The sequence below is a fragment of the Letharia lupina genome, assembly GCF_014066315.1.
Source record: "Letharia lupina isolate WasteWater1 chromosome Unknown contig_3, whole genome shotgun sequence".
NCBI classification, from domain to species: Eukaryota; Fungi; Ascomycota; class Lecanoromycetes; order Lecanorales; family Parmeliaceae; genus Letharia; species Letharia lupina.
In genome coordinates this window covers 2,670,548-2,684,321 of record NW_023502972.1, presented here as the reverse complement: position 1 = coordinate 2,684,321, position 13,774 = coordinate 2,670,548, and the positions used below count along the sequence as shown (strand labels likewise).

The window sequence follows — 13,774 nt, the reverse complement described above, 5'->3', positions numbered from 1 at the left end:
GAGTCAGGCTGCCATCGAAGCCCTCTCCCTGATCACCGGTGCAGCGTCTGCCTGCAACATCAGCCCGGCGTCGCCGTGTCTGGAGCTTGCTAAACTCCCACAGATCAAGAAATCTTCATGGCAAGGCATTCGATCATCCAAAGAGGTCGCTGCTTGATGTGACTTGCTTGGAGCCAACCATGAAATACTTGAGGATCTCGAAGTTGACTTTATTAATTGGGATTTAGTGGAAGGCGCTTGGAAAGACGAACTTCAGGTTGTAGGCAGCAACCTGTTTGCAACATAGCTCTTACCTCGCACTCTATTCGGGCGTGCCTACAAACCTTTGCCAGCTCTTACACACCTGTCTCTTTCCGCCGCTTACTTCCCTCTGGTCTTGAATGACATGAGCTGACGGATGATGATATGGGCTTGCTTAACCATATCGAAAGACCTTCTAACTTTCTGGGTGCTTGTCCTGAAAATACCATCGTGTTGGAAATCATGCTGCAGCACCATAATGTATTGTAGCTACCCATCACGGTGGCAATGACAATATGGCACTAGCGTGGCTTCACATGGTATATAAGTAACCTACATACCACTCCATAGCAAGTGAATCCTTCAACCTCTCATCAATTTCAACACATCGTGTTCAAGCAGAACAGTGAGTGAGATTGGCCTGGACGATACGCGGTCTCGGGAGGTAATCTCTAAAATGTCTGACGCCGCCAGGGCCTCTACTCACTTGGGGACGTCGACTCTACATAGCTTGCCTATTGTTTGGGGGTCCTAAACTCAACGTAGGGGCTGAATACAGCGCTCAAATTGTACGGCTAACGATAGAGTGGAACAAGTCTTGGTTCTTAGCCTTGCAACTTTCTGACTCGGTGACGTGACCTTTGCCTCGTCACGACTTTATCAACAACCATCATGACCGCGAAGGAAGACATCAGGTTTCAATTAACGCATCCACCAGAATTCACCCTACATAGAGCATCAGGTGTCCACTACAACGGCGGAGGCTGCATCTTCAGCAACCCTGCCGCTTTCTCACAGCTTGGTTTCTGAACATTGGCGAGATTGCTCCCAGTGCCTCTGCGGGTTCAATCCTAGAGAAAACACGGCTGTCCTATCCACGTCTAGATTCGCCTGCAGCATACGCTGCAGAAGAGCCATTGACAGGTGCACTATAGCTCGTAATGGGCACCTGTCTCCTACCCCTTGCAGGGGTCGTGACAAGGGCCTGAAACAGGGCGATGTGACCCACTAACCCCCAGTCCCAGTGTCGTGACTACAGGCAGGATATGGGAACGCTCATGAGTCGACGCATGAAGCATCTGTACGGTACAGGTTTCTTGGTCTGAATATTTCATGGTTTCGTCCAACGGCAAGGCCCAGAACATCAAGCAGAGCAAATGGTGGGATTGGATTGATGGATCTTATCCGATAAGATAAGCTTCATTGAGCTTAGCGCCGTTAGATCTTGTTCTCGACCCAGGTTCTGACCCAGAAGTCCGGTACAGCCTTCGTTGACTCCCGGTTGACTCCCGGGATCACCTTGTCCCCTTCCCTTTCAGCCGCCCGGTAAGCTCGCCAACAGCAGACTTGAAAGTTGAGAAACAAACCAGCGAAACCACTACCAGAGTCCCAGCTTCTGCTTTCTCAAAGTGAATACCGACTGTGCTGTGTGTCTGCGATGGCCTTGAAAGAATGGTGTAGCTAATACATCTATCGTCTTAGACACGAACGCAAAGCTTTCCACGAGCGCTGGTGGCAGTGTGTGCTGCCATATTTCGTGCTGTTATGTCCTGAATTCCACCAGTACAGCATAGAATTAGCCAATGAAGAAGACAGACCAAGCAACACAATGCTAGCCCCGAAAGCAGAGCGGTGCTAACTGCTAATTAGACTAGGCCAACTTTCCAAGGGCAAAAGGTCGCCGCTACCTTACTACAAGTGCGATAAAAGCGCCCATGCCAAACAATGTCTCATGACATCAATCCTCCAAGCAGCCTCTACAGGAAAAGGCCATAGCGAATACACAGGCAGCCTTCGCAGGCTCAAGGTCTTGACAAAGCTTGAAGCCGAATATGCTCACCCGATCGAACGCATCTGGATGTAGTCGATCAGGAGGTCTATTTACGCCATCATGAATATTACAGTCACTTCTTTCCTAACATATCCTCTGCCACTCGCGATACCTTAGAGGACGAAGGATTCCATTTGCCTGACTGCAAAGAGCTTCATTTTCAAGCCCACAACTAGAGCGGCTCCGAGTCTTGTCCCCTGACGGAACAAAACATAGACGAGGATCCTCAATTGGACCCTGGAGTGAAGCTAGCAACCGACATATGGGTAGCCCCCCCTGTGGCCCTGGTGAAAGGATCTCTTCGGAAGAAGACATAATCTTGTCGCAGGGAGGGCGAGGGAAACCTATACATCTGGATAGGAGCAGCGTGCAGTGAAGAGTACTTGACGATCCCGGCATGGAAGCACAGGCCTGCGTGCGATATTGCAGCCCGAATCCTGATGTCCACCGCGCTCAATGTGAGGCTGCGAGGTACAGCTCCTGATGCTCAGGAGCTACCTCACCCCCTGAGAACCCTGTTCTTCTGCTCTTCTGCCCCTCTGTCCCTCTGCCTCGAGGCCAAGGAGTTCAAGGCTTCCTCCCACGGTCTTTCCGTACCAAGCAATCCCCAGCGCACTTCCGTTTCCATTGGCACTATTTCCTTAAACAAACTTGGAGTGGCATCAATATCTTTCGGGTCGCAGGCGTGCGACGTATATACCAGCGTCGCAACTTGCATTCTTTTGTAGTGCGTCATGTCGACGTTCGCCCGAGTCAGCGGCGACTAAGTTGACCGAGATTCGAGAGAAGGTGATGCTTTTGGCGCTCATTTTGCTGTAGATCATTTGGGGGGAGCGCGAGAGCTTTTATGGGAGCTGTGGATCCGCGGGATGCAACATGTGGTGGCAATTGAGGCGCAAACAAGATGCATGCACCCAGATACAGTTCTCGGGATAATCCCGAGTCCTAGGTCAGGGGCTTCTGCAATTACGGGTTATCAGATCGGAGAGACCGTCGGTGTCTTTTGTGCACAAGCTGTAGATGTCTGCTTTCAATGTCACGTGCAGGCGCATCTTCAGGCTTGACAACTTGGCGATTTGAAGGTCACGCTTGGTTGGTCTGCAAACGTCTTCAAATCTTGAACCGGCTACTTTTTCTTACACTTGCTCTCCAATCTCATTCATCACTTGAATCATTAATGCGATCATCATTTGTGGTTGTACGTCCGACCCGATGAATTGCGGGCTTACCGGCCACACCACCAGACACACCACACCCACAAGGTTCAAGATCGCCAACATCTCAAGGCATAAATCCAACGCGCGTTTGTTACCGTCACTGCGCGTTCGCTAGGAGACACCGAAAGCAACGTCGATATGATCGATGCATGACCAGACAACTCTGGTGGGAGGAACGAAGTACTCCGAAGGTTTAGGGAAAAGGACTGGTGAATTCTCTGCATAGCACAGCCACGGCTCCACGAGGCGTTCTAGAATTCGAAGGAATATGCAGGGGTTGAGGAGAGTCGGCGGCTATTGCTGCCCTATAGCGACAGCCGCAACCCTTGGACCTACCCTTTACAGTTACCCCCGATCGTTAAACCCTTCCGATTGAGCCACACTTTCTGCAAAAGAAAACAAAGAATGAGGCTGTGCCTAACCGCTATTCCCCTTTACAGTATTCTTATTCTCATTCGGAAGGAGGACATGTCTGGATTGTGTACGCGTCAGAAGCTTTTCCCAAAAGTTGGTTTCTTCAGCTGTGCGAAGACTGCAGAGAGATGTGAGCTGGGGAACGACCCGATTTAATAAGTCTCTCACACAATCGCTCGGCGCCTCAAATTACAAGATTTCATCGGCTTCCACACCCAGAGAAGTCAATTGTGGAGCATGTGGAGTGTAAGATTCACGACTAGCCAAATGGAGTGACATGCATCTGTCATCGCTTCAACGATATTGTGACTTGAGAGCTCGTTGCGGCCCTGCGCCACATGTGATGTGTCTCTTCATATGTGATGTGGCTCCTCTGGCTGCTCTTCTACACGCACTAGCCGCTGGAAGAGGGTGTCGACGTTTCAACGGACCAAACTATCGCTAACCAACTTACTCGGATAGGTGTTTCCGTGGAGATTGACACGGTCTACTGTGACGATTGTCCGGGGTGCAAGTACTTGACAGAGCTGGATGGACCTGATTGTCTGCTTTCGCTTCCAACTTGTAGGATTTCTTCACTCAAAAGAGCAAGTCTACAGTGGATGCCGTGAGATCGGTACCGTAGATCCCAGCATCGACCGGGGAAAGCAATGCCATGAGGTATTACCATCACGGTCTCACCACAACCTGTGTACGTGTAATATCGTTTCTCATACGACATAGTAGTCCTCTGCAGATTGCTTGTTTTACTTAGGCTTCGAGAGCCTGCATCCGAAGCGATGTCAATGGATCATATGTCTCCGTTTGCAACGTTAAATAGACCCGTCAACCGCATCACTTGCAAGACTCCAAAAGTCAAAATGTCTCAACGTCGGTAAGAGACTCAACTTATCCTCATAACTATCGCTCCTTCCACATCGGCTGACTCTTTCCAGTGCCAACGAAGGAACATCTGCAAGCGAAGTGCCTCAGCAACCCACCGCCAATCCCTGGAACAATCAACCTGTACCGATGTGGATGGGACCTCTCGCCTATTATAATGAGGACATGGAGGGTCAATTTCGAACAGGCTTATCGTACACATTCCAACAGATGAACGCAAGATCTTCTTATGCTGACCTATCTATAAGTCTTACCGGTGGTCCTGGTTTCGGTAACCAACCTCCGCACCAAGAGTCGACAGCCATGGAGGACACCTTGTTTGAGATAAATCAGACCGGCCTGTCGCCAATGTGGTATGATAACCATCATAAAACTTTGGTGGACAAATCTCATGCTGCTTTAGGAGAGACCCATCGCCCGCATACGTGGACCCAAGGGTGGGACGTTCTGTCATGCAAGCCAGAGCGCCGCTTCCTTTCCAATATGTATCCCAGCCGCCGTCCGCACCCACGCCTACTGACCCAAGTACGGCCCCGTGGGAAACCTCACCGGTCGAAATTCACTTACGAGGTCGAGGACCGGCTTCATCTACAGCGAGGTGCGTATATCAATGCAACAAGCCCCGCGACGTGCTCTTTTACAACTGATTGGGCTCGAATAAAACTTTCTACATATATCCTGCCCCGGGATTTCAAGCGGGATGCTGATATTTTGCAAGGCAAACGGCTCTCTACCAATCGCTCATGGGGCAACCAGCTCCGGGAGAGGTAGTCGGGACCGCGACCCCGGTTCCAGTCTCCCAAGGCTATCCCGCACCGCAGTATGCCCCATACCCACCTTACCCCGGTCCCTTGGCCCTCCCACCAGGACAACTGCCCGGCCCCACCGGCTATGAAATGATGCCGCAAGACCAGACTCCCCTCCATCCCGGCAGCCCAACTCCGATGCTCGTCCAGCTAGGCGCCTCGCAGAACTTCCTGGTCAACAACAGGCCTGCGCGATGGATCCAGGTCCTCGACGTCGACCCTTCCTACCAGCGCGCTCGAACGCCGTCTCCCAACAGGTCGCCGGGTAAGAAAGCCACCACCACCCTTGCCCCTTCCCCTTCCCCCCCCGACCCCAGCACCGACCCCACCCCACCTCCTTTAAACAAGAATTCCACATCGCTAACCCGCTCCGTGTTTTCCCCAACCCACAGCCCTGAGCGTCTACGTGCGCGCACCCGAAACCGAAGTCCACTACTGGGCCGTCTTCCTGCGCGAGCTGACGGTACAGGAGCTCATCAAGCGCGTGGTGCAGAAGTACGGCTTCAGCACCGACGAGCGGGACCGGGTCCGGATGGCGGTGCGGGTCACGGACGACCACGACGGCGGCGGCGGCGGCCGCGTGCAGCACCTGACCGACGAGGACGTGAGGCACATGGAGAGCGAGGTCCCCATCGACGTCAAGGTCACCAGTCTGGACCCCGAGAGCGAGGACTGGCAGCTCGAGTTGAGGTACTAGGGTTGTGAAGATGGGGCCTGTGGGCGCGGACGGTGGGAAAATGAGGTCCCTGGTCGTACCGTCGAGGTTCAGGCCACGACTTTGCGACCTTCGAGGGCGAGGACTACCAGTTGGGGTTGTGCTGGTCGCCAGATTGGAACGGAGTCTTGTCGAACATTCCTTGCTTTCCTTTCTCTTTCCTTTGGTCGGGCGAAACGTCTTTGGACCTGCGGTGATAGAGTGGAAACGGTATCTTGTCGAACATTCTTTTGTTTCCTTAGTGGGCGACTGGCAAATGGAAATTGTGGTAATAGAGCGGACAGGAGTCTTGTCGGGTATTCTTTCTCTCTCTCTCTTTCTTTCCTTTTTCCCGTTCCCTGGCGGGCGTTTGATGGGGCCTTTCTTTCAACAAAAATCGCTGTTATCGACGCTCGCTGCCATTCATCATTAATACCCTGGTTCGTAACCGGTTCAGCGACGGACACTATTACTTAGATCTCCTGTATGGTTCTATGTCGTAGAAATCAAATCATGTTTTCCTACATCCTTTTTCGCCATTGGCAAGTGCATCTCATGCGTGTGGGATTTGATCCGCGGTCTCTTCCGGAGCTCCAGCATGGGAACCGCGCGAGTCGCGGTGTCCGCAGCCACGCATCAACAACAGACCCAGCTTTCGATTCTGCTTCGAACGACGACTACATCCCCCGTAAGTTCCCGCAGCGATAGCTCCTCACGCGATGTGTGTAAAATGCACACCCTCGATTGGCTCTGCGACACCAATCTCGAAGATCTGTTGGAAAACTCTGAAGCGAGGTTCCGGAGCGAAAAGTCGTTGTCGACATGTGCGTTCGTTTCATGCGCTCTTGAATGCTAGTCAGTGAACAGGGGCGAGGAGATCTAGCTCCATGAAAGGATCAAGAGGACATTGATAGGGCGCGGATAGAATGGTATCCCGCTGAGCTCTGAGAAAATCATTGCAATTTGGACCGAATTCATGAAGAAGGAAGGAGGTAATACATTTCAGATTCTGCCATAGACCCTTGCCATCGCCGGCGACCACTAAAGAAGAGCAAGACGACGGAGTCGGAGAAATTTTGCAACGATGGGAGAGACGACCAAGACATTCCACATCCCCTTCCTTCCAGAGCGAAGACTTCCCGGTCGTACTTCCGGTCCACACTCTTCTCGTCGCCTACTGCGCGCGCGCATAAGGACCAGAACTTCTTCGACGGCTAGCTCCTTGCGTACGTACGATTCCCGATGTCAACATCCATAGAGTCTAAAGTCTCCACCTCGACAAAGATCCCACAGCTGTCCGCACCGCTGGCTTCTTTGACAAAATGCCGACAAAGGCCGGCCTGTCTCTTGGAAGTCAAGGCTGCGTATGGATATTTTCCAGTAATATATATGAAACTAGATGGCATTGCTCCGCACTGCACCTCCACTACATCGGAACCTTGCGAAAAGCTCGCTGTGCGATCGTCTCGTTCCTATCTACCACAGTCTCCTTACCGCAGACAAATAGCAGTGTTAGCGCACCCGCCCAGTCCGCCGCGACGGGATGGCTCCAAAAAAAGAGAGAAAAGAAAACAACAAAAGGGGCCACAGGCTGAACAAAACACAGAAAAAGGTCACCCCGAAGCCAAATCCGTAGGCCCAGCAGCACAAGTAGGAAGTCGGGCTGCACAGAACCATTCCAATGCCTAGCAGGGATAGAACTTCTCAGCTGTCGGCCGAGCTCCACAAGAATCCGAAGAAGAGAAATGCAGACATTGACGCCTGCGCCAACACCGGCGAATGTGACGAAAGACTGGCGAACGCGACTGTCAAAAGCTCCGGCCAGAAGGACTAGGTAGACGACTCGAAGATCGAGCAGAGCGCCCGGGAACGGAGATCAGAGTGGTGAGCTGAGCCAGCACGTCAGCCACAAATGGTGAGACGGTTGGACTGTCGCGGCTGCAGATAGCGGGTTGAAAAGGCAGTGTTTCTGGCACTGTGGTGGATCTCTAGACAAGACGAGCAATACTGACATGAAAGCTCCTCGCGTACGTATAGCAATGCCACCTCGCTGGTAGTATCCTTCTTCATCAGACACCCATATCTCTTAACCTCCGAAACGCTAACGCTCACTGACTTCAGCGCTTAGCGAATGTCCTACCCACACTACCCCCACCGCGACTATATGCACAGGATCAAGCGCTTCGTGCTATTTTCTCCAAGCCACGGTAAGGTCGAAGAGACTTTGATGAGTACATTGTATCATATTTTTATAGCTCAACTTTGACCACCCAAGATGGTTCCACCAGCTTGACCTCATTCTACGTCGCTCGCTGCCGTGTCGAAAAGTGGCAAAAGGGTAGCAACTACCATCGAGTCGGCTGCGTAGATTCGCGACCATCTTCCGTGCTTTGACTGCCTTCCTCTAAGTTCAATGCGAGATTTTATGTCGAGTGTGACTGGCATCGGTAGCGAACACGGGTTCTCGGCGACCATGCATGCAGGGTCAGACACGGATGTACGGTATTACCGTTTCTGAATAACTTGTCTTCACAAGACAGATGCAGACCTGTGTCACTGATTGGCAAGCAGACAACCACTTAGAGTGAATCATTCGCAAGTTCCAGTACACAACCTGCATCAATCATGCGTGGGACAGCCTCGCTTTCCTGAAGCAGTCTCCAGGGACGACACGAGACAGTGACAAGTGGAGCTTGAAAATTAGGCAGGTACGGAATTCGCCGTGATAACAGTAGAGATATCGACCGAACGGGCAGAAGAAGTGTTCAGGCGACATCCTTTTTACTCCACAGCCCATGCCGTAAAGACACAATTATTGCAGACAAAAGATACGCCGTATCGACATGAATCGGACAGCTCCGGCATTTCCCATAATTGCTGCTACCCGGACCCCCCTTTCTCGGTCTTTCTCGAGAATTACCAGGCACGTCCGAGATAATGACCACACCGAGCGCGGCAGTACGCGAGCTCGCCGGCTTCGATCTCACCAGTCTTTTTTCTCATCGCAGCTTGCCATTGCCGCTCGTCAGTGTGCTGTTAGAGGAGCGTTCGGATCCATCCGATGCTGTGAGCAGTATAAGTTCCCTTAGCATTGATGCAATGACTTATGGAATAGGTACGCGCCGTGTAGGGCTAGTCACCACTACTACATAGTAGGCTCCACAGCCGTTCTCCTTCGTAATAACAGAAGCACTTGCAGCCTCCTGTTACACCAAAGAATGTTGGCGCGGGCCGTATGAGCTTCCCGTGATAATATGAGGTTGCAAGAGGTTGTATAATCAATGAAGGACGGCTGTGAAGCCTACTGCTGTAGTAGTGGGTAGCCCTACAACAAGGCCGGGAACATATTTCCACACTTTCCGCAAGATTTCAGGCGTGATAATGGACTGTTGTCAGGTATAGCGACAGAATTGCGGATAGGTGTATCGTAGCGCCGTCCTGCCTGATGTGAAGGAAGACAAGACAAGACAAGAAGACAATCCAGGCATTGGCCGCTGCTAACCGATCTCCAACGCAAGGCCACAATATTGTTCATTGGCAAAACCTCCTGTGAGATGATCTTAGACCATTAAGCTTACTCTTGATCCACGTTATTTCCACAATGGACCATTTCAAGAAAATTTTCGCTTCTTATACCGCCCGCTAATGCAGCGGAGGCAACATGAACGTCACCATCAGCTTGGCAGAGTGCAAATCTCATATCTTCGAAGCTGAGAGTGTCGTCGTGTCGTCGAGATGGCACAAGAGTGCCGGATTCTCGTCGCGAGCTATCATGTTACATCGTGGCAACTTGGGTATTTGCTTCTATCCGTACGTCTCAGATCTTGGACCAAAACCGCGAGGGGTAGGAAGGATAGGTATAGAAGGGGGCATTCCGCGTTGGGGATTTGATGGGTGTCCTTGTTGCACCAAAGCGCAGCCAACACGCTGAAGATCTAACCTTGTTTCTTCCTCAACGCTTCAACTTGCTACAGTAAAGGCCTCATTAGCCAGAAAATCATTCTACCCACAGACTTTCTTCGACGAACGGGGGTAGTAACAACCAACGAGACGCAAATACGCACATTCGGGCGCTAGTTCTTCTTATTTGGCAATGAAATTGAGTCGCAAGACATGTTTCGGGAGCAAAAAGACCCTTCTACCCCCCAGACCTGGATTTCCTACCCCGAATAAGCAATTCTAACTCCAAAGTCTACGTGGGTATCTTTCATCGGCAACAGAGACAACGACATTGCAGTAGTGACGAGCACAGCCTGATGTGTCCGCACTTCGCGGCCATGTTCAACGTTCCTTCTCATCTTATCATCAATGTAGCTGAAACATGTCTGTCTTGCTACCATAGTGCGCATGTCTACCAGCCTCATCTCTAAAAGCAAGTGCTCCAGCAGGATAGGGCAAACAGGAGCTCCCGCCGTCGTCAGTAGCACCGCCTGTCCGATGAATAGGTCCCAGTATACACAATCTGATTAGTTCTCTATCCAGACTCACTGCCGGTCTGATGACCAGGTTGGATTCTATCGGCACTCGACACCTTTGGGTGCAACCAATAGGTGCCCTCTTGGTTGGCAAAATCTGGGTGCAATTCTGGATATGCGAGATGTAACACCAAAATTTCCAAATAAAGATTCGCAGATTGGATTTGCACAGCGGTGCGCGAAGGGGTTTGCGCAAGAACTAAAGTCTCCATAAAGTATGGGCAGGACTCGCAGCTCGCTCAACCGCGTCCAATTTCACATAACAACATCTGCGAAGATTAGTGCGACCATTACACTGCCCACCGCAATCTATTATTCAGAAGGGAAGGCATTCATGATCATAAACAGCAGATGACGAAGCCCCAACAACTTAACAAACAACAAGTACAGGCCGCCGGTCTCTTTAATTAATATAATTTGTTTTAGTCGTGAACTCAGATATATACGCAAAGGACTAGTATCCACACAGCCACAGTTGCGAGCAAGGAACTTTAACAGTTAGGAAAATCCTCTTCCTCGGCTCCTCTTGTTCTTGTTCGATCGCCCCCAATTCTAAAACGATCTCTTCTCCCCTTCAGACTTGGCCCCCACGGCTAGAGGATCTTATTATCACCCTAGGCACGATGATACTATGGTAATCATTGGGGGCGAAATTGGGAAATGAAATGAAACAATCTCCCCTTCCATTTCATCGGATCTCGTCAATAATAAAAGATCAAGTACGGTACCTATCCGTCTCCAACCTCCTTCACCACGCCCGACAATCTCTCATCGGCGACAGGAAGAGGAAATTATAAAGTGCGCAGGACCACACTCACCTGTCCACATCGAGGTACCCCCCTCCCGACGGGTCGCTCCGTCCTCCCACCGTGATACATCTCTGCATCCCTTGGACGCCGAACATTCCATCCATCCCACAACAGCCTCTTCCCAGACTGGATAGAATAAAGGTCAAGCCTCACAAACAATACCCTCTCGATCCAGAGCTCGCCGCAAGTACCCATAAACCCTGCCCTTCCAATCCCCAACCCGTTCGGAAGCGCCGTCAGTACGCGTCGCAAAAGGCACTTCGATTCTGCAAACGCTTCGTCGTTATCCGTCTCCTTTTCAATCAACGTAGAGCAGATGGCTCAGGCCTACGGATCCCACCTCTCCGGCGAAGCTCGTAGGCGGAAAGGTCGACAGACACGATGGATGCATTCTGCAAAGCATCGCGGCGCCGCGATGGCATGCACAGATGCTGTGGACAGATAGATAGATTAGATCTCATACACACACACATACACACACACAGGACATCCTAGCGACAGCTAGACATCGTCGTTATCATTACAATGAGTATACATATACATATACATATACATATACACACACATAGGTACAAAAACACGTGCACAATCTCTGAAACACGTCCGAATGTACGCATGCACGCACCCGCACACCCATCCCTCACACTCCCCACTGCATCCGCATGCGAAAAGCGCAGCTTGAGACTCAGAAAAACGGACAGTGAAAAACGTACCTCCACACGCGCACCACCTCCCATCCCTCGCGTAGAAACTTTCCCCCCTTTCCGAGAGCCCATCCCTCCAATCAAACCAAACCAAACCGAACCGAAGACGGAAAAGAAAAAAGAAAAGGAAAAGGAAAACAAATCAAATCAAATCAAATCAAAACTGCAGCGCGGCCCCTGAAGCAATATCCCCCCCCCCCATCTCATCCCCCTCGTCTGAAACACCAACGCCCCTCAGCACGAGAAGGAATGGAGGGGGGGGAAACCGGCGTTTAGGACTTTCGAAGAGCTACCTCACAAACATACCTACGCTACTGGGACGAGGACGAGGACGACTACAAAGAGGGTCTCGAGCCGCGCACGCGGTCTACGTTCTGCTCTCCTCTGTCTCCGTCGCGGATAAAAATGTCGATGGGTGTCGGTTGGCGGGATTGGGATGGATGGTTCACGGTCGCGACAGAGCCATTTCCTCAAGCCTTGGGCGTGAGTGAGTGAGTGAGTTGACGGATAAAAGGGAGGAGAGGAGAGGGAAGGAGAGAGAGGCAGAAGCGCGTTCGACGATGATGCTAGAATGGGTACGTCCAGAATCTGAAGGTATGTGAGTTGCGTCTAGTTACAGGATATGTATCTGCGTGAGCTCTGCTTTCCTTCCTTCCTACCGTCCTTCCTTCCTTCCTTCAAAGCGAGTGGTATAGTCTCACGACTCTATGTACTCCTTGTCTTCGTACGCGGTATCAATTCCGGGGTATCGAAGAAGACGAAACGGATGTGAGGTGCGGCAATCCCGACTCCCATGGCCGTCTCGGCCGTGCGGTCAAGCCTGGCAGAGCACACCCATGCTTTTTCGCATCCCAGATCCTTGCGCGGAATCCTTCCGGCTACCTCCATCATGGTGCCCGGGCACATGCGCAACCTCGATGTTAGCTCCTCGCGAGCATTCGCCGTAGCGATGAACATCTTCGCATGCCCTCCCATATGTGGATCTACCTTCTGCCGTTCCTCCTTCATCAAGCGCAGTCTATTGTTTTCCCATTGTAAATATCCCAAAGTCATATCATTCGTCAAGGTCCATCACCCTCGTCATACCCCGGGTCATCGCCTGCCCTCCAGCTCCATCTTATCCACGAGGACGGCCGGGATATCCGGCTCCGAAAGCTTCTCCTGTCTGAACTCCCGGGCGATCTGTCGACGCTGGGCCCGCGAGAGTACATTCGGGAACTTGTTTTGCTGGACCTGGCAGTGTTGGATTTTGGAGGAGTGGATATCGGGGTGGTGGATTTGGGAGGAGTGGAAGTCGGCGTGGTTGATTTCGGGGGATGGCTTCTGGGGAAGGTCGATTTAGGAGGAGTTTCCTTCGAGGGGGTCGAGTGTTGTTTCTTGGGGTTCGGACTGCTCGATCGGCTACCCCACCGGGAGGTAGGTCTGCTGCCCCAACGGGAGCGAGTCTTGCTAGATTGTCGCGAGCTCCGCTTGCTTGGGCAATACGCTTTCTGCGGTCGAGCGCACGCATCGAAGCTCAACCCTCCCATCTGTGAGTCCACGGCGTGCCAGAAGTTGGCATCCTCAATTGCTGCGTCACATTCAGGGTCAAATTGCCCGTCTGGGAAGTTGGGAACATTTTGCAGGTGAATGTCATCGCTTTGCGAATCCCCCCAGCAGGAGGGAAGCGGTGGGTTCGGCCAGAGATACCTGCCCAGGAAAG

General features: G+C 51.7%; 1 protein-coding gene across 1 annotated transcript; it reads left to right on the top strand.

Annotated features, from left to right (window-relative positions):
• Positions 1-4,562: 4,562 nt before the first annotated feature.
• Positions 4,563-6,087, top strand: HO133_007553 (uncharacterized protein; the record flags this gene model as incomplete). Its single annotated transcript, XM_037298444.1, has 6 exons — positions 4,563-4,576; positions 4,638-4,937; positions 4,988-5,109; positions 5,161-5,182; positions 5,303-5,655; positions 5,783-6,087. The coding sequence occupies 6 exons, from the start codon at positions 4,563-4,565 to the stop codon at positions 6,085-6,087; spliced, it is 1,116 nt and encodes a 371-aa protein (XP_037157079.1).
• Positions 6,088-13,774: the final 7,687 nt, after the last annotated feature.